This window comes from Oncorhynchus clarkii, chromosome 1, assembly GCF_045791955.1.
Source record: "Oncorhynchus clarkii lewisi isolate Uvic-CL-2024 chromosome 1, UVic_Ocla_1.0, whole genome shotgun sequence".
Classification (NCBI taxonomy): domain Eukaryota; kingdom Metazoa; phylum Chordata; class Actinopteri; order Salmoniformes; family Salmonidae; genus Oncorhynchus; species Oncorhynchus clarkii.
In genome coordinates this window covers 55,479,385-55,500,452 of record NC_092147.1, presented here as the reverse complement: position 1 = coordinate 55,500,452, position 21,068 = coordinate 55,479,385, and the positions used below count along the sequence as shown (strand labels likewise).

The 21,068-nt window shown below is 42.0% G+C and overlaps 2 protein-coding genes across 5 annotated transcripts in view; one reads left to right on the top strand and one right to left on the bottom strand.

Annotated features, from left to right (window-relative positions):
• Positions 1-21,068, top strand: part of LOC139409029 (cadherin-related 23) — a 611,517-nt gene that overhangs the window by 443,266 nt on the left and 147,183 nt on the right. The window lies entirely within an intron of this gene.
• Positions 6,798-21,068, bottom strand: part of LOC139409048 (V-set immunoregulatory receptor) — a 28,721-nt gene continuing 14,450 nt past the window's right edge. For 3 of the 4 annotated variants that reach the window (XM_071153711.1, XM_071153724.1, XM_071153733.1), the window contains 6 exons: positions 17,694-18,095; positions 17,369-17,419; positions 16,394-16,504; positions 16,115-16,142; positions 15,521-15,705; positions 6,798-10,267 (listed from right to left, as the gene is read on the bottom strand). In XM_071153711.1, the coding sequence (XP_071009812.1) occupies positions 10,230-10,267; positions 15,521-15,705; positions 16,115-16,142; positions 16,394-16,504; positions 17,369-17,419; positions 17,694-18,095 (815 nt within the window). In that variant the 3' untranslated portion in view covers positions 6,798-10,229. Of the gene's footprint in view, positions 10,268-15,520; positions 15,741-16,114; positions 16,143-16,393; positions 16,505-17,368; positions 17,420-17,693; positions 18,096-21,068 lie in introns of all 4 variants that reach the window. The other variant, XR_011634357.1, reaches the window with a different exon arrangement.

Here is a 21,068-nt window from a genome sequence, read left to right as displayed (position 1 = left end):
GCCTTGTTAAACACTCTCCTGGACAGTAGCTGTGTAACTTGTGACTTGGCCAGAGGTTGTTGGACTGGCTTCACTCAGAAGAGTCATGTCAGGTTAATCACAGTTGAAAACATGTTGCACTCTGTTGGTGTTCCTCAGTACTGCAAGCATTTCACCATATAGATGGGCTAGGATAAGCCTGGCTTATTCCTGGTATTTTGAGTCAATACCTTTGAAGTGGTTTCAGTGACCGAATATGATGAAACTGTATAAAATAAGGAAAACATTTTGAAATATTTGAAATAATACATCAAACTAATATTAGCAAATCATTTATTCAGGCCTCAGAACATGGAGAAAGACTTTCTAACGCATTTGAAGACAATGTTCACATGGCAATGCTCCTTACTTAAGGAGCTATAAATATAAAGCCTTTATATAGTATGGCATAAGTTTATAGATGATTTGTGAAGGATGTACCTGTATATAGTGCATATTAAGACATCATGTATGCTATATACATTTTTTGATTATTTAAAGTGTCCCCATGATGAGTAGCAGGTTGATGGTTTAATCCCATGTGTTCTGCGTTGGCTGATCAGAGGTATAAGGACAAGAAGTACACTGTGATACACAGGAAGTGCACGACGATGTGCAATAACAGGAAATCCACGGCTGTGGTGCCATTTTACTGAAAGAGGAAGAAGAGACTTGTTACTTCCTGTTTAGAAACCTTGCAAGAGCTCTTCACATATTCCTCACCACAATGTGATTTGTCTGAGTGTGTGCATGCATGCGAACGTGCATCCTCTATTTTTGTGCAACTGTGGGACTTATATGTCATGTGATCGGTCTTTGTGGTCACCTCTGTCTCACAGAGTCTATGATTGACACACTTGGTGGAAAAAGTACCCAATTGTCATACTTGATTAAAAGTAATGATACCTTAATAGAAAATGTCTCAAGTTAAAGTCACCAAGTAAATACTACTTGAGTAAATGTCTAAAATTATTTGGTTTTAAGTATACCTAAGTATCAAAAGTAAAAGTATAAATAATGTCAAATTCCTTATATTAAGCAAATCAGACATAGTTTTGTTTTTTAAATTACAGATAGCTAGAGGCACACTCCAACACTAAGACATCATTTACAAACGAAGCATATGTGTTTATTGAGTCCACCAGATCGTCATTAGGGATGACCAGAGATGTCTTGATAAGTGTGTGAATTGGACCATTTTCCTCTCCTCATAAGAATTCAAAATGTAACGAGTACATTTGGGTGTCAGGGAAAATGTATGGAGTAAAAAGTATATTATTTTCTTTAGGAATGTAGTGGAGTAAAAGTAGAAGGTGTCAAAAATATGAATATTAAAGTACAGATACCCCCAAAAACGACTTAACTTCAACAGGATCGGTGGGTTCCCATTGGGACGGTTGAGCTAACGTAGGCTAATGTGATTAGCATGAGGTTGTAAGTAATAAGAACATTTCCCAGGGCATAGACATCTGATATTGGCAGAAAGCTTCAATTCTTGTTAATCTAACTGCATTGTCCAATTTACAGTTGCTATTACAGTGAAATAATATTATGCAATTGTTTGAGGAGAGTGCACAGTTATGAACTTGAAAATGTATTAATTAACCAATTAGGCACATTTGGGCGGTCTTGATACAAAATGTTGAACAGAAAGGCAATGGTTCATTGGATCAGTCTAACACATTGCATATACACTGCTGCCACTGCTGCTCTTGGAGGGTTGGAGCCCCCCCACTCTCCTTCTTGGTCAAATAAAGCAAAGCACCCCCACACAATCACACCTCCTCCTCCATGCTTCACGGTGAGAACCACACATGCAGAGATCATCCGTTCACCTATTCTGTGTCTCACAAAGACACGGCGGTTGGAACCAAACATCTCAAATTTGGACTCAGATCAAAGGATAGATTTCCACCGGTCTAATGTCCATTTCTCGTGCTTCTTGGCTCAAGCATTTCTCTTCCTCTTATTGGTATCCTTAAGTTGTGGTTTCTTTGCAGCAATTCGACTATGAAGGCCTGATTCACGCAGTCTCCTCTGAACAGTTGATGTTGAGATGTGTCTGTTACTTGAACTCCGTGAAGCATTTATTTTGTCTGCAATTTCTGAGGCTGGTAACTCTAATGATAGTGTCCTCTGCTGCAGAGGTAACTCTGGGTCTTCCATTCCTGTGGCAGTCCTCATGAGAGCCAGTTTCATCATAGTGCTTGATGGTTTTTGCAACTGCACATGAAGAAACTTGAAAATGTATTGAAAATTCAGGATTGACTGACCTTCATGTCTTAAAGTAATAATGAACTGTCATTTCTCTCTGCTTATTTGAGATGTTCTTGACATAATATGGACTTGGTCTTTTACCAAATTGGGCTATCTTCTGTATACCACCCCTACCTTGTAACAACACAAATAATTGGCTCAAACGCATTAAGAAGGAAAGAAATTCTACAAATTAACTTTTAACAAGGCACACCTGTTATTTGAAATGCATTCCAGGTGACTACCTCATGAAGCTGGTTGAGAGAATGCCAAGAGTGGGCAAAGCGGTCATCAAGGCAAAGGGTGGCTACTTTGAAGAATCTCAAATATAAAATATATTTTGATGTGTTTAACACTTTCTTGGTTACTGCATTATTCCATATGTGCTATTTCATAGTTTTGATGTCTTCACTATTATTCTACAATGTAGAAAATAGTCAAATTAAAGAAAAACCCTGCAATAAGTAGGTGTGTCCAAACATTTGACTGGTACTGTATATAAACATATATCTGGTGTCAATTGTTTTGGTTGTGACCATTTCAGTTTGGAATTTACAGAATCCCCATTATATATGCTGGCTATCTTTCATTTGGATACTGTATGTACATCCCAGCAAACATGTTTTAGCCCCAAAATATTTATATATACAGTACATTGAGTATACAAAACATTAAGCACACCTGCTCTTTCCACGATAGACTGATCAAGTGAATCTGGATGTAAGCTATGATCCCTTATTGATGTCACTTGTTAAATCCACTCCAGTTAGTGTACATGAAGGGGAGGAGACATGTTAAATCATTTCCAAGCCTTAAGACAATTGAGACATGTATTGTCAAATCAAATCAAATCAAATCAAATTTATTTATATAGCCCTTCGTACATCAGCTGATATCTCAAAGTGCTGTACAGAAACCCAGCCTAAATCCCCAAACAGCAAGCAATGCAGGTGTAGAAGCACGGTGGCTAGGAAAAACTCCCTAGAAAGGCCAAAACCTAGGAAGAAACCTAGAGAGGAACCAGGCTATGTGGGGTGGCCAGTCCTCTTCTGGCTGTGCCGGGTGGAGATTATAACAAAACATGGTCAAGATGTTCAAATGTTCATAAATGACCAGCATGGTCGAATTATAATAAGGCAGAATAGTTGAAACTGGAGCAGCAGCACAGTCAGGTGGACTGGGGACAGCAAGGAGTCATCATGTCAGGTATTCCTGGGGCATGGTCCTATGGCTCAGGTCAGTTGAAACTGGAGCAGCAGCACAGCCAGGTGGACTGGGGACAGCAAGGAGTCATCATGTCAGGTAGTCCTGGGGCATGGTCCTAGGGCTCAGGTCCTCCGAGAGAGAGAAAGAGAGAAGGAGAGAATTAGAGAACGCACACTTAGATTCACACAGGACACCGAATAGGACAGGAGAAGTACTCCAGATATAACAAACTGACCCTAGCCCCCCGACACATAAACTACTGCAGCATAAATACTGGAGGCTGAGACAGGAGGGGTCAGGAGACACTGTGGCCCCATCCGAGGACACCCCCGGACAGGGCCAAACAGGAAGGATATAACCCCACCCACTTTGCCAAAGCACAGCCCCCACAACACTAGAGGGATATCTTCAACCACCAACTTACCATTGTGTGAGTGCCATTCAGAGGGTGAATGGGCAAAACAAAATATTTAAGTGCCTTTGAACGGGGTAGTAGGTGCCAGGCGCACCGGTTTGTGTCAAGAACTACAACGCTGCTGGGTTTTTCACGCTCAACAGTTTCCCGTGTTTATCAAGAGTGGTCCACCACCCAAAGGACATCCAGCCAACTTGATACCTGTGGGAAGCATTGGCGTCAAAATTGGCCAGCATCAGTGTGGAATGCTTTCTACACCTTGTAGAGCCCATGCACGACGATTTGAGTCTGTTCTAAGGGCAACTTAATATTAGGAAGGTGTTCCTAATGTTTGGCAAGAAAACCTCTTAAAAAACACATTAATACAATAAAACATTTCTCCTAAATGTTTGCAGACAGACTACTCACTATGTGGCCATAGTGGAGGTGGATACAATCCCATCACCTTGTGGTATTTGTTGGCTAAAAGCACATTCATTATTTTAAAACATGGGGGGGCAGACAGCATTTTTCAGAGAAAGATGTTTAAAAATAGACTAAACAAATAATTAGATCACTATCGTTCAATGTAATAATAGAACAAATCAAGATGTTCCATTGAAGTAATAGTGTTAAACAAAGGACACAAATCCTGAATTTCTTTATTTTCAAACATTAAGTTTAGGAAGCAGGGTTTGGGACAGCCACCTCAATAGAAATAGCTGTATAAACAATGGCTTTATAATATATTAATTTAACAATGTGTTTGTTATTGGCTTGGATTGAATTAGAACATATGATGTTAATAAAATGTCCCAAGTTTGGAGACTTATCGTTGGAAGCATACTCTGACCAACGTGCAGCGTGATCTTGGTTCCACATCTTTTATTAGAAATAAGTGAACCACACAACAAAACAATAAAGACTAAACGAACCGTGACGACCATGGAGTGCTAACATGCAACAACACATGAACAATATCCCACAAACCACAGGTGGCAAACAGGCTACCTAAATATGATCCCCAATTAGAGACAACGATTACCAGCTGCCTCTAATTGGGAATCATACAAAATCACCAACATAGAAAAACAAAACTAGAACCCCACATAGAATTAATAAACTAGACTAACCCCCAGTCACGCCCTGACCTACTCCACCATAGAAAATAAAGGCTCTCTGTGGTCAGGACGTGACACTTAGCTGTTTTTAAAAATAGTTTTTTGGGGGTGGGACAGCAATTTACACCTGTCATGATATGCCCTGGGGGGAGGATCATAGCCCTCCCTGCCTCTCTCTTCACAGTTGTATGACTTTACAACAGGTCATAAATACCTGGTAGAAACTGCCATGCAGTATTGAGAGAGTCAACCAGAACAAAGCGCTTATCTTAGTTCAAAACTTATAATCCCCCAAATGGGAGAACTAAACAATATTTCTACTTTTGAGAATGTGGGAATGGTCCGTGGACACTTAAGGGACAGTTATGATGAGTGTTTCATTTGGTGCTCTCATGAAGGACAGGAAACACACATAAATGTATCTCTTCAAGTGCTGTCAGGTTTACATCTAAATATTGTGAAACGTATGTGATTAAACATGTAACTATTTGTGAAAAGACGTAATGTGATATTAACCTTCTAAATGGGAGTATGGGTTTTCATATAAAGTTAACCATATCAATGGCCACGCCCACGTGAGCATAGACATGACTTCGGCGCCATGGAACTGCCCTTTTCTACTCCAGAGTATAAAACCACCCGTGACAAAATGTACATTTCATACCAAAGAGACCCACGGTAAACCGGGCATCTCGAATGGTTAAGAAGTCAGAGAATGCCGGGACAGAGTACCCACTTTGGAATGGCTACAATTCTATAGGCCATCGGAGGCCATACAGCTGTAGTTTTGGCTACACAGCTGGAAATGGTTCAACTCTGAGACTATTGATCACTAAAGAATAGGAGCAAATCTCAAACGTATAGTCTGCAGCTAGAAATTACGCAAGTCTAGAACGAGAATACCGACAACTGCCGAAGCATCTATTCTATGAGAACATTTCCGAATGGCACTCTGAGTTATCCATTCAAACCAAGTACAACCACGAAAGTCATTGTAACTTCTGGGAAAGTTAACCAAAAACTCTGATGAACTCTACATGACGATCGAGTGGATTCCAACAGAGAAGACAACAACGAAATATGGGCGTAAATATATACATTGCACATGAACAGCCACTCATTCGAGAATAATTGCAAAGGATTATCAATACAATGATTATAATTATCCACTGTGTATAGTGGATCCATTCTGTCTTTCCTGCTCTTTCTCAGTCCCCACCCCTTTCCTTTGTCTACCAAGCCGTCATATCGGCTTAGCCCACTAGGGACTTTTCTATCATCATTAGTAACCAATATCTACTGTTTGTTTGCTATGTAATTCTGTGTAATTATTTAGTTGCTAGTAAATGAATAATTAAGCCAATTTGTATATCGCTGATTCATGATTTTGGCCAGGATTCGTGCAAATATCCAATGGTTTGCTACTTCCAGTAATGAGAACCGATGAGGCAATTAATAATTCAATAATAGAAGACCAATTGATCAGATATTAAAATATCTGAAGAGTTATATTCGGAAAAGTATAACTTTGTAATCTCAACATTTTCCGACTTCCTAGTTAATTAATGTTTACATGATTAGTTTAATCACATAATAATTAGACCTAGAGAACTGATTTGATATAAATAAGTCTTCACATTTAATGGTAGTCCAGACACGACACACCTATTCTGTAAAATCACCCATAAATAATAGGTCCCTCCTTGGCCTACTAGAACAACATGTTCTTGTAGCATTGGGAAACCTGCCAGCCAGTGAGTGTATATTATGCTCAGTGATAAATGACTGAAAACACAAACAGAAAGGTTTAAGAGCGCCGATTTATTATAGAAAAAAATTACATCAGTATTTTATTTCATTATTTTTGGGAAAGGCTTTATTTCATATGGTGTTGCCAAAGCTGCAGCTGTTTGGCTATTACACACACACACACACACACACACACACACACACACAAACACACACACACACACACACACTACTAATTTCAGGGTGGTTTTTTTACAATTCACTGAACACCCCTTATCTAATATCTACAGTAGTATTCGATTATGTATACATACAGATAGATAACCATAAAGATAACAAATAATCAAGTATAAGCACAAAATATGCCAAAGGATATCACAAAACAGTAAACACAAGAACACCATGGAATAAACACGTTGGTCATCTTGGCAGTGAAGGCATTTGGCTCGTTGAGTTTGGGTTACTAGATCCATCCACTAGCCAAAATTGACACTTCTCTTCAAAAACAGACCATCCAGCATAGCAATATATCTCTAATATTTATTTGACAGTTTCTAGTACTGGTTGAATATTTGGACATTGTTACGTGCAGAGAAGGGTGTGGGAAGGAATAAGAGCGAGGAAAGGGAAGGGATGGAGGGGGGTTACAGAAACACAGTATTTTAGGTAGTGAAATATATAAAAGGGGAAAGAGGAACAACACAAGAATGGGACGTTTAGATAAATAAAAGTGGGGCTTTGGTCTCGTTACAACAGCTCAGTGAAACACATTTTTAGAAACAATTGTTTAAGGCTGGTTGGAAATGGCCTTAAAAGACTACTGTCAGCACATGGGTACCTCTTACTACCCTGATCACTTTGGCACAAGCAAATGTGCTGAATATGCATATCAGAGCCATAGGAAGAGGGAATCATCATAGAAAGAAGTAGAACACTATGGGCCAGTTTCCAGGACACAGATAAAGCTAATGGTGTTGGACTAAGAAGCACTTTCAATGGAGAATCTCCATTTAATTGTGTCCCTCTTTTTTAGATTTAGTCTAGTCTTAGTAATTTTGACAAAAATATTACGTCTTAGTAAAAACATTTTTTTAATAATGATTTAATCTAGTTATTGTCAAAATGAAGAAAACAATGGGCCATTTTAGTCAACTAAATGCTCTTTCATTTTATTCACATAATTCATATTTCATAGATCACACACACACACACACACACACACACACACACACACACACACACACACACACACACACACACACACACACACACACACACACACACACACACACACACACACACACAAAGTCCCAGTGCTCGAGTCACTGGGTGCACATTAACTCTATTTACCGAGTCAGATATAGGTGTAGTGGCAAGAAGAATTTAGTCAATACATTTTTTGCAATCCCTTTCTTCTTTTCTTTCTGCGCCACCAAATGTTTGCATATACAGTGGGCTACTGGTAATACCAGAGCCACGTTCAGTAGAAAAATGTCAGAGGCATGTTTGTTCTACATAGCATATTTCTATCTGAACATTCCAAAAAGTTTCATACTGCTGAACGAGCCCCAGTTTGTTAGCTATAGCTAGCTATTGAGGTAACATGACTGAACAAGGTGTAGTCTAAACAAATGGTTAACGGTCTGGTCCGCAAGTAGCCTACTTTTAGCACGGCCCACAATATTCTTTATGAATATAAAATGCAGCCCACCAATGCACAATAAAAATAAACAACATAGGGGGGCCTCCCGGGTGGCGCAGTGGTTAAGGGCGCTGTACTGCAGCGCCAGCTGTGCCATCAGAGTCCCTGGGTTTGCGCCCAGGCTCTGTCGTAACCGGCCGCGACCGGGAGGTCCGTGGGGCGATGCACAATTGGCCTAGCTTCGTCCGGGTTAGGGAGGGATTGGTCGGTAGGGATCTCCTTGTCTCATCGCGCACCAGCGACTCCTGTGGCGGGCCGGGCGCAGTGCGCGCTAGCCAAGGTTGCCAGGGGCACGGTGTAGCCTCCGACACATTGGTGCGGCTGGCTTCCGGGTTGGATGCGCACTGTGTTAAGAAGCAGTACGGCTGGTTGGGTTGTGTATCAGAGGACGCATGACATTCAGCCTTCGTCTCTCCCGAGCCCGTACGGGAGTTGTAGCAATGAGACAAGATAGTAGCTACTACAACAATTGGATACCACGAAATTGGGGAGAAAAAAGGGGTAAAAAAAACAAAACAAACAAAAAAAACAACATAGGCCAAAATTGAACAGTAAGGGCTAGCATCAAGTGTTTTGTCTGAGGAAAAGAGGGAGACTTGGCTACAGAACCTGCCTATGAAAGGCAGTGGGGAAGGTGGGAGGGTTGCGCGAAGACTACAAATTCAAAAAACAGCCTACTTTTCTCTACTCAAGGAAGAGAAGAACATCGCTAGACTGTAGTTGTACTATTCAACTCAATGCTGCTATTGTTTTACATTTTGTAAAGCAGCTTGTGCTTCTTAACCAGGCAAAGGGTAGCTGACTAGAATGCTAGTGGTGACTGGTTAGCTACGGGAAATTAAGAAGAGTTGCCTGCGCAATGTTAGGAAATTAAGAAGAGTTGCCTGCGCAATGTGTCTAATCGAAGACGGAGCTGGAGCGAAGCCTGTCCACCCAGCTCACCAACTGATGGAGGCTGTGTGTGCCGGGTGTGGTGCATCCTTCCCACTGCTGAAAATAACTACATCTGTCCTGCTAATATTAATTGTGCTTATCACTGAAAAGTGCTAGATTTGTTCAAAAACTATTGTCCTGTCCACTAAATAGTCAGATTTTAATCACAGAGATAGATAGATGTTGTCATGTCTCATTTTAGTCAACTGAAATGAAAAATCACTTTCGTTCAGTTCGTTTTTTCTAGGTCTGTCTAGTCAGTCTCGTCAATTGCCACTGAAAAATAGGTTTGTCAAATATTAGTGGAAAACAAATGTCTAAACCAAAGTTTACACTGTTTTCTGTCTAGATTGATGCTTAACCTGTGTCCGGGGAACGGGCCCTATATGGGGGAAAATGGTGAGGGAAATGGTGAGGAGCATGTCATCAAGAGTCCACGGGAGTTGCTTTGTATCCTCTACAGCCCACCCTGCACCCACACTCCCCCCATCCTCCTCAGTACAGTCCTGGGACATCAGATCAGGAGCACCTGCTGGTCCTTGAGCTGTCGTCAGTGGTCAGACGGTGCGTCACATACTTAGCGGGCCCCCACTGCAACACAAGTGTCGAGAACAAATCCCCCCCCCCCCCTCTCTTTGGCCTCCTCCAGTTGTTGTTGCAGGTGGAACATTTATTTTAGAAGAAACTGTCCCCTCCTTCCCTCTCCCATCCATCCAGGAAGCGGTACACAGAGAGAGAGCTCCCCCAGCAGAGAAGGTTGTGAGACAGGCTTCAGGGTGACATGGCAGAGTGACGATGAATAACTAACCACAAGGTGTTTCTGGGTTAGGGAGCCATTGACTGCTTCTCTCTACACTTGCAGGAAATCAGGAGACTCTAGGATGGGATCTAGAAAACACACACGCATGCAGTGAGCTCCAAAAGTATTGGGACAGTGACAAATGTTTGGTTCTTTTGGCTCTCTACTCCAGCACTTTGGATTTGAAATGATACATTGACTATGAGGTTAAAGTACAGACTGACCGCTTTAATTTGAGGGTATTTTCACCGATAGTGGGTGAACCATTTAGAAAGTACAACACTTTTTGTACACAGTCCCACCATTTTAGGGGACCAAAAGTATTGGGACAAATTGACTTGTGTAAGTAGTCAAACATTTAGTATTCCTAGCACGCAATGAATTCATCTAGCTTGTGACTCTACAAACTTGTTGGGTGCATTTGGTGTTTGTTTTGGTTGAGTTTCAGATTATTTCGTGCCCAATAGAAATGAATGGTAAATAATGTAATGTCATTTTGGAGTCACTTGTATTCTAAATAAGAATATAATATGTCTAAACATGTCTACATTAATGTGGATGCTACCATGCTTACGTATAGTCCTGCATGAATGGATAATGATGAGTGAGTAAGTTACAGGTGTACAAATATCATACCCCCAAGACATGCTAACCTCTCACCATTACAATAACATGGAAGGTTAGCATTTTTGGGTGTAGTATGATACACTACATGACCAAAAGTATGTGGACACCTGCTCGTCAAACATCTATTTCCAAAATCATGGGCATTAATATGAAGTTGGTCCCCCCTTTGCTGCTATAAAGCCTACACTCTCCTGGGAAGGCCTTCCACTAGATGGTTGGAACATTGTTACGGGGATTTGCTTCCATTCATCTACAAGAGCCTTAGTGAGGTCGGGCACTGATGTTGGGCGACTAGGCCTGGCTTGATGTAATCATTGCGTGCTAGGACTATGGCATCAAATACTAAACGTTTGACTACTTTAATATACATAAGTGAATTTGTCCCAATACTTTTTGGTCCCCTAAAATTGGGGGACTATGTACAAAAAGTGCTGTAATTTCTAAACAGTCATATGGATGAAAATACCCTCACATTAAAGCTGACAGTCTGCACTTGAACCTTAGTCATTGTATCATTTCAAATTCAAAGTGCTAGAGTACAGAGCCAAAATAACAACAAAAATGTGTCACTGTCCCAATACTTTTGGAGCTCACTGTACACACACACCAAGAGAGGGAAGTTAGTTACTGCATCAGATACTGTAAGTTGGTCTGTTGTAATATTGGTTTGCTTAGGGAACATTTGTGACTGATGAGGAAACTAAATCTTTGTACATAAATGTTTCAATACTTTCTCAATACTTTGCCAACACAGTCCCCCCAAAATAGATAAAGAATACTGCACATTCTGTACAAGACACAAGCAATTCTACAGACAGTCTGCATTTCATAGAATAGGACGAAGAAGATGTGTCAGTCAAAAGCAGAACCAGAAAGAGGTTCTAGACCAGTGTTGTGAAACTCTGAAAAAGAAAGCGGAAACTATTGATGCTAAAATTCCACTGAGTTGAAGGTCAGCGTGGGCTATTATTTTTAAGCAGAAAACATGAAGTGAGCCTGTGTATGTATGCGTTAGAGAATCAGCTGTTGAACAAGCCTTTATATCTAAGACAGGCCCTCTCTCCTCTCTGTTCCACCAAGACTTGGCTACCAGGAAACCGGGCAATCCACCTCGGAATGCCGTGAATGTCTGTACAGGTTCCCCAGGAATAAAGGGCATGATTGAACTTGCCTGGCTCAATTGAACCAGAAGAATAGTTGCAAAACTGTGAATGCTGCTCATCTGGGACTCCAAGTAGGCTATAGCAAATACTTAAAATATTTGAAAGATTTTGAATAGTATTTTAACCCAGGTCTGGACATTAAGAGGGTCAGAGGGGGAGGAGTCAGAGGAGGTAAATGTTGTGGTGCAGCCATGCTCTATCCAGTGGGGAGTGGGAATGGGGAGTGAAACTGGATTCGACTTTTTGTGCATACCAGTTTCCTTAGTCACGTCACACTAAAGCCAGCTGTGTGTGTGTGTGTGTTTTAGCCAAGACTGCCTTCATAAGCTGGATGTTTCATGCTCTGTGCTGTGACAGGCGTGTAAAGCAATGGTAAGCTTATATTACGTCAGACTTTGGTTGCGTTTGTGTGGAAATTAAAATGACAGCAGTCAACTCTTGTGCAATATCAATACTTGGCTGTCTGCTTCTCTGTGTCAACAGCTATGTGTATGTACTTGCATGCGTGTGGAAGGTGGCCATTTGTGTATTTACATTTTTTTTCTCGCTTTTGGTGCAATTTTCACAAGTATGTGGTAAACTCTTGTTTCAAAACTCAAAATCATACAGTCACTTTTTTACCAAAGTTAATAAGTGTTCCATCTAGAAATACATGTTTCACATTGCAATACATCTTCATCTATACTTTAGTAAGTGTCTTTCACAAGGCAATGCTCACATTACTTTAGATATCATCCACAGGGATGCTGGTTTATGTTGACGCCAATGCTTTACACCGTTGTGTCAAGTTGGCTGGATGTCCTTTGGGTGGTGGACCATTGTTGATACACACAGGAAACTGTTGAGTGTGAAAAAATCAGCGGTGTTGCAGTTCTTGACACAAATCGGTGCACCTGGCACCTACTACCATATCCTGTTCAAAGGCACAAAAATCTTTTGTCTTACCAATTTGCCCTCTGAATGGCACACATACACAATCCATGTCTCAATTTTCTCAAGGCTTAAATATATTGACAAGATCAGAGATGCACGGTATATAACAAATCAAAGTGTATTGGTTGCGTACATAGATTAGCAGATGTTACAGCAGGTGCAGCAAAATGCTTGTGTTTCTAGCTCCTAGAGTGCAGTAATACAATATCAATACAAACACGCAAATAATCCAGAAACTCCAAAACATTCCCTATACAGTAAACGGTACTGTAATATGGTCATATATTTTTCCACTTAAGTAACAGACAATTTTATCCAAAGTGACAACAGTCCACACTAGTGTGTGACCCCAGTGGGAATCAAACCCAAAACTCCAGTGTTGCTAGTGACACGTTCTTGTGAACTGAGCCGCGTACATGACCACTACAATACATAAGTACAATACACAATTACAATACAGGAAGAAAATGTATGATTGCCATCCACATGAGCGTACCACCCTCCTTCAGGCCATGGATAAAGCATGCAATGATTTCAGTACAGACCTACAGTACCAGTCAAAAGTTTGGACACACCTATTGATTCCATTCTATATTTGTACTGTTTTCTACATTGTTGAATAATAGTGAAGACTATCAAGAGTATGAAATAACACATATGGAATCATGTAGTAACCCAAAAAGTGTTAAACAAATCAAAATATATGTTATATTTGAGATTCTTCAAAGTAGCCACCCTTTGCCTTGTTGACAGCTTTGCACACTCTTGGAATTCTCTCAACCAGCTTCATGAGGTAGTCACCTGGAATGCATTTCAATTAACAGGTGTGCCTTGTTAATTTGTGGAATGCCTTTGAGCCAATCAGTTGTGTTGTGACAAGGTAGGGGTGATATACGGAAGATAGCCCTATTTGGTAAAATACCAAGTTTATATTATGTCAAGAACAACTCAAATAAGCGAAGAGAAATGACAGTCCATCATTACTTTAAGACATGAAGGTCAGTCAATACCACAATAATAATAAGAGACTTGCTTGGGCCAAAAAACACGAGCAATGGACATTAGACCAGTGGAAATCTGTCCTTTGGTCTGATGAGTCCAAATTTCAGATTTTTGGTTCAAACTGCTGTCTTTGTGAGATGCAGAGTAGGTGAACGGATGATCTCCGTATGTGTGGTGCCCACCATGAAGTATGGAGGAGGAGGAGGTGTGATGGTGCTTTGCTGTTGACACTGTCTGTAATTCATTTAGAATTCAAGGCACGCTTAACCAGCATGGCTACCACAGCATTCTGCAGCGATACGCCATCCCATCTGGTTTGCGCTTAGTGGGACTATCATTTGTTTTTCCATCGGACAATGACCCAACACGCCTCCAGATGACCTGGGCTCCACAATCACCTGACCTCAACCCAATTGAGATGGTTAATTTATTTAACCCTTATTTAACTAGGCAAGTCAGTTAAGAACAAATTCTTATTTACAATGACGGCCAAACCATAACCCGGATGACACTGGGCCAATTGGGACTCCCAATCACGGCCAGTTGTGATACAGCCTGGAAACAAACCAGGGTCTGTAGTGACACCTTTAGCACTCGGGGGCCCCGAGTTGGACCGCAGATTGAAGGAAAAGCAGCCAACAACTGCTCAGCATATGTGGGAATTCCTTCAAGACCTATGGAAAAGCATTCCAGGTGAGCTGGTTGAGAGAATGCCAGGAGTGTGCAAAGCTGTTATCAAGGCAAAGGGTGGCTACTTTGAAGAATCTAAAATATAATTTCATTTGTTTAACACTTTTTTGGTTACTACATGATTACAAATGTGTTATTTCATAGTTTTGATGTCTTCACTATTATTATACAATGTAGAAAATAGTACAAATAAAGAAAAATCCTTGAATGAGTAGGTGTGTCCAAACTTTTGACTGGTACTGTATGTCATGCTTGGATTCGCCATGCCAAAAGGTGTTTCGCCAGGTGCATGAACAATGTGGATATATCCTGCGATTTCGATGAGAACATATGGCCAAATGCTCAAGACAGGCTTGATGCAAACTAGTAGTGCCTGCTAAACATAGTTTCTTTCATTCTTTCATTTGAAAGATGTCTTCAATGATGACACATGGGATAGAAATTATCGAAAAGATGTTCAGTCAAATTTATGGGTAAAGCAAGTGTATTGCCTAATGTGAATACAGGGTAAACATTGTAATTTACAGAACTGTAGCATACTACATTCAAACGTACATTTTGAAGCATGTATCTTAATTTTTTCGTTATTGGATTAATTTATTGTTAAAATAACACAATTGAGAAGCTAACATGATGTTGTGTTTTGTTGATTAAACCAATTGAGTCATTATATTTCACAGTAGTATTGTATTTTGGATCAAAGGTTGTGTTGAAAGAAGTGTACAAACAAAATTAATGCACTGTACAACAAATGTTTTTGAACGCAAGACTGGCTGCGTTACACGTGTTGCTTGTGAAAATAGTACCAAAGCGCGTGTCTGCATGTGTGTGTGCATGAGCATCCATGCATTCGTGCGTGTATGTGTGTTATATCCTGTGTGTGTGTGTGCATGTCTGTGTGTTATATCCTGTGTGTACGCGTCTTACCCTGTTCTGGGAAGAAGACAACTCCGTGTGCGGGAGGAGATAGGGGGGTGCCAGGGTCGGACAGAAGCAGGTGTCGGCCTGTCTCTGAGGACTGCCTGGTCATGATTTGAGACACAGTCCTGGTCTTAGCCTGGCCCGGGGGTGAGACCCCCAGAAATACTGGGTTCTCATGGCCCGCAGCCTCACTGAGGAGAGACACACACAGGGGAGAGGAAAGAAACTACCAGATAGATGTATACAGAAAACATATACAGTATTGTATAGTACACAACTGCTATCTGATACATACAGTATTATATTAAGTGTAAACTCCCTCTGTGCAGTACACTTCATCAGTCCCAATTCAAGTACATTATTTTTACATTCCTCCAGTTGTATGAGTCGGTGAGTGCACATTTACAAGTTCTCAAGACATTGCATACTTATATCAAGAGTTGACTATACATGAATACATACATACTGTACATAACAGTGTGATTACCACTTTGTATCTGTGTTATCAACAGCGTTATGGAAGTATGTATGTGGTTAGTGTTAGCTTAATGTCAGAGGGAAGCCATAGCTGGCGTCTGGGCTGTGCGAAACTCAACTCACCTGTCCATTCTCACCAGCTCGTGTGCACCTGGGAGGGGGAAAGGGAAATGGCCCATTATCAGACAACAAAGCAGTGTGCTAAATCTATGCATGTTTATTCCCTAATGTCATACTTGCTAGTGTAGAGGAAATGAGTTTAAGCACAAAGTGTAGAGCTGAAACTGTGTGTGTGTGTGTGTGTGTGTGTGTGTGTGTGTGTGTGTGTGTGTGTGTGTGTGTGTGTGTGTGTGTGTGTGTGTGTGTGTGTTGCACGCGTGCATGTATGTCTTTGTTACTCACGTTGGCTGGACTGGGCAGATTGCCTTTGCTTGTACACTAACACCAGGATGATGGGCAAAGAGAGAATAGCCATGATGCAAGCAGCTGTGGCCAGGCCTGCAGTCACTGACCCTGAGGATACCGTAAATAGACCAGGGGCAAAATTAACCTCAAAGAGCATTTTACTTAGCCTGATGGAACCAGCCTGATCACCATTCTATTTCCATTCTATGTCAGTCTAAACTTCTTCCTCATTGAAACAGTTTGAGCCTGTAATGAGGGGCATTATTTAAAACTAACTGATCTGTGGTTGGATCTCTTTCAACCAACCAGAGGACAGCCTAATTCAACGCACATGTCGGATTTTGTCCTAAACCCACCCATTGTTTCTGAGAGGATGCTGATTGGCCCCTTTATACCAAACACCCATCTTTAGTCCGTAAAAACACTACAGTGAATACTACAGTAAAGTCAGCAAAAACATTACAGTGACAACTATAGTATTTATACCAACTCATTGGCCTTGTGGTTAGAGTGTCTGCGCTGAGAATGGAAGGTTGTGAGTCCAATCCCTGGCCGAGTCATACCAAATACTATAAAAATAGGATCTGATGCTTCTCTGCTTGGCACTCAGCGTTAAGGAAATGGATTGGGGGCAAGGACATACAATACACTAGCGTCCTGTCCAGTGGGTGTACTTGTCCATCAAGCTGCCTCGCGCTACAGAAACAGTAGATGGGCTCCTGCCTTTTGAGCCATTCCGTCCTGCACAAGTTACTTAATTACTTATTTACACACTATATAGCATTTTTTCGTATGGGCAGGTGACTCCAATAATCAACTAATCATGACCTTAGGTTTAGAATGCAATTAGTTTAATCAGCTTTGCTTGCTAGGGATGGGGAAAAAGTGTGACACCACTCCGGCGCCCAAGGACTGGAGTTGCCCATCCCTGTGCTGGAGGCAGGTACAATTGTCCATGTGAATAAAGTATACCTTCTGCTGGCTTGATGTCCAATAGAGTGCATTTCGCCTCGTCTCTTTTCCCTACAGAGAGATGAGTAGACATACAAGACAGTTTAGCATTTTAAATGTCATGATACGAATTGACTCGTAGTTGCACCGTGCACACACACACAAATATTAAACAATTGACAGACGTGAATTCAAACACACACAAAAACTCAAAACACACATTTTTGCTCTCACTCTTTCTCTCTCTCTCTCACTCACACACACACACACACACACACACACACACACACACACACAGACACACACACACACACAGTGACACACACACACACACACATGGCCTTACGAGGTGTGATAGTGAGAAAGATGTGGCTATGCGTCCTCTGCACCACCTTGCCATTGTTAATATCCAGGGAGAGGCAGCAGTAACGCCCTTGGTCAGAATTGTTGACAAGCTGTAGTTGCACCCAGAAAGACTCTTCGCTTGCCCCGTACTTTACCCCCCAAGGAAGCGCCGCACTGGAATGGTTGCCCCGGTGATTGTGGTCGCGGGGGTGCACCTTGTCATGGCAATGCTCAGCTGAGTGGGGGGTGAAAAGCCAGCTTTGATGCAGGTGGTCCGAGGGGTGCAGCTTGGCACCTTTCTGGGCACAGAGCAGGGTGACGTTGGCACCCACCTCGCACATGTAGGAAAGGTGGGGGGCATTGACAGTCAGGCGGGTGTGAGGATGGGCCACGTCTCCATTGGCTGCAGAGGAGACAGAGTGGACACTTATTGGTGGGAGCACTTGTCAACTGACAAATTAGGCACTAGTTGGCTAAGCAAAGAACCGGGGTGTATTCATTAGTGAAAGATGAAAACATTTCTCAAGTAAATGTTTTACATTGGACTATTTCAGGTACGTCCCTCCCTGTTTCGTCCCATTTGGTAAGGGTAGTCACATCATCATATAAGTTGTTTCAGGAAGAAACAGTGCCTTCAGAAAGTATCCTTGACTTTTTCCACATTTTGTTACATTACAGCTTTATTTCCTCTGCAATTTACACACAATACCCCACAAAGCTAAAACAGATTTTTGCACCAAAAAATATATAATTCAAACTGAAATACCTTATTTACATAAGTATTCAGACCCCTTGCTGTGAGACTCAAAATTCAGCTCAGGTGCATCCTGTTTCCATTGGTCATCCTTTAGATGTTTCTACAACTTGATTGGAGTCTATCTGTGGTACATTCAATTGATTGGACATGGTTTGGAAAGGCACAGACCTGTCTATATAAGGTCTCACAGTTGACAATGCATGTCAGAGCAAAAACCAAGCCATGAGATCGAAGGAATTGTTCGTAGAGCTCCGAAACAGAATTGTGTCAAGGCACAGATCTGGGGAAGGGTACCCAAACATTTCTGCAGCATTGAAGGTCCCCAAGAAAACAGTGGCATTCTTAAAAAGAAAAAGTTTGGAACCACCAAGACTCTTCCTAAAGCTGGCTGCCTGGCCAAACTTTGCAATCAGGGAAGAACGGCCTTGGTCAGGAAGGTGACTAAAAACCTGATGGTCACTCTGACAGAGCTCTAGAGTTCCTCTGTGAAGATGGGAGAACCTTCCAGCAACCATCTCTGCAGCACATCAATCAGGTCTTTATGGTAGTGGCCAGACAGAAGCCACTCCTCAGTAAAAGGCACATGACAGCCCGCTTGGAGTTTGACAAAAGGCGCCTAAAGACTATCAGACCATGAGAAACAAGATTCTCTGGTCTAATGAAACCAATATTGAACTATTTGGCCTGAATGCCAAGTGTCACGCCTGCAGGAAACCTGGCACCATCCCTATGGTGAAGCATGGTGGTGGCAGCATCATGCTGTGTGGATGTTTTGCAGCGGCAGGTACTGGGAGACTAGTCAGGATCGAGGCAAAGATGAACGGAGCAAAGTACAGAGAGATCCTTGATGAAAACCTGCTCCAGAGCACTAAGGACCTCAGACTGGGGCAAAGGTTCACCTTCAAACAGGACAACGACGCACATAACTAAGACAACGTAGGAGTGGTACAGGACAAGTCTCTGAATGTCCTTGATTGGCCCAGCCAGAGCCCGGACTTGAACCTGATCGAACATTGCTGGAATGACCTGAAAATAGCTTGGTAGCAACACTCCCAATCCAACCTGACAGAGCTTGAGATGATCTGCAGTGAAAAATCTGAGAAACTCCCCAAATACCAAGCTTGTAGCATCATGCCAAGCTTGTAGCATCATACCCAAGAAAACTCTAGGCTGTAATCGCTACCAAAGGTCCTTCAACAAAGTACTGAGTAAAGCGTCTGAATACTTATGTAAATGTGATATTTCATGATATTTTTTAAAATACATGTTTGCTTTGTCATTATGGGTATTGTGTTTACATCAAATCAAATCTAATTTTATTTGTCACATATACATGGTTAGCAGATGTTAATGCGAGTGTAGCGAAATGCTTGTGCTTCTAGTTCCGACAATGCAGTAATAACCAACGAGTAATCTAACTAACAATTCCAAAACTACTACCTTATACACACAAGTGTAAAGGGATAAAGAATATGTACATAAAGATATATGAATGAGTGATGGTACAGAACGGCATAGGCAAGATGCAGTAGATGGTATCGAGTACAGTATATACATATGAGATGAGTATGTAAACAAAGTGGCATAGTTTAAAGTGGCTAGTGATATATTTTACATAAATTCCCATTATTAAAGTGGCTGGAGTTGAGTCAGTGTGTTGGCAGCAGCCACTCAATGTTAGTGGTGGCTGTTTAACAGTCTGATGGCCTTGAGATAGAAGCTGTTTTTCAGTCTCTCGGTCCCAGCTTTGATGCACCTGTACTGACCTCGCCTTCTGGATGATAGCGGGGTGAACAGGCAGTGGCTCGGGTGGTTGTTGTCCTTGATGATCTTTATGGCCTTCCTGTGACATCGGGTGGTGTAGGTGTCCTGGAGGGCAGGTAGTTTGCCCCCTGTCATGCGTTGTGCAGACCTCACTACCCTCTGGAGAGCCTTACGGTTGTGGGCGGAGCAGTTGCCGTACCAGGCGGTGATACAGCCCGACAGGATGCTCTCGATTGTGCATCTGTAGAAGTTTGTGAGTGCTTTTGGTGACAAGCCAAATTTCTTCAGCCTCCTGAGGTTGAAGAGACGCTGCTGCGCCTTCTTCACAATGCTGTCTGTGTGGGTGGACCATTTCAGTGTGTCTGTGATGTGTATGCCGAGGAACTTAAAACTTACTACCCTCTCCACTACTGTTCCATCGATGTGGATAGGGGGGTGTTCCCTCTGCTGTTTCCTGAAGTCCACAATCATCTCCTTAGTTTTCCTGACACCACACTCCGAGGGCCCTCACCTCCTCCCTGTAGGCCGTCTCGTCATTGTTGGTAATCAAGCCTACCACTGTTGTGTCGTCCGCAAACTTGATGATTGAGTTGGTGGCGTGCGTGGCCACGCAGTTGTGGGTGAACAGGGAGTACAGGAGAGGGCTCAGAACGCTACCCTTGTGGGGCCCCAGTGTTGAGGATCAGCGGGGAGGAGATGTTGTTACCTACCCTCACCACCTGGGGGCGGCCCGTCAGGAAGTCCAGTACCCAGTTGCACAGGGCGGGGTCGAGACCCAGCTTAATGACGAGTTTGGAGGGTACTATGGTGTTAAATGCTGTAGTCGATGAACAGCATTCTCACATAGGTATTCCT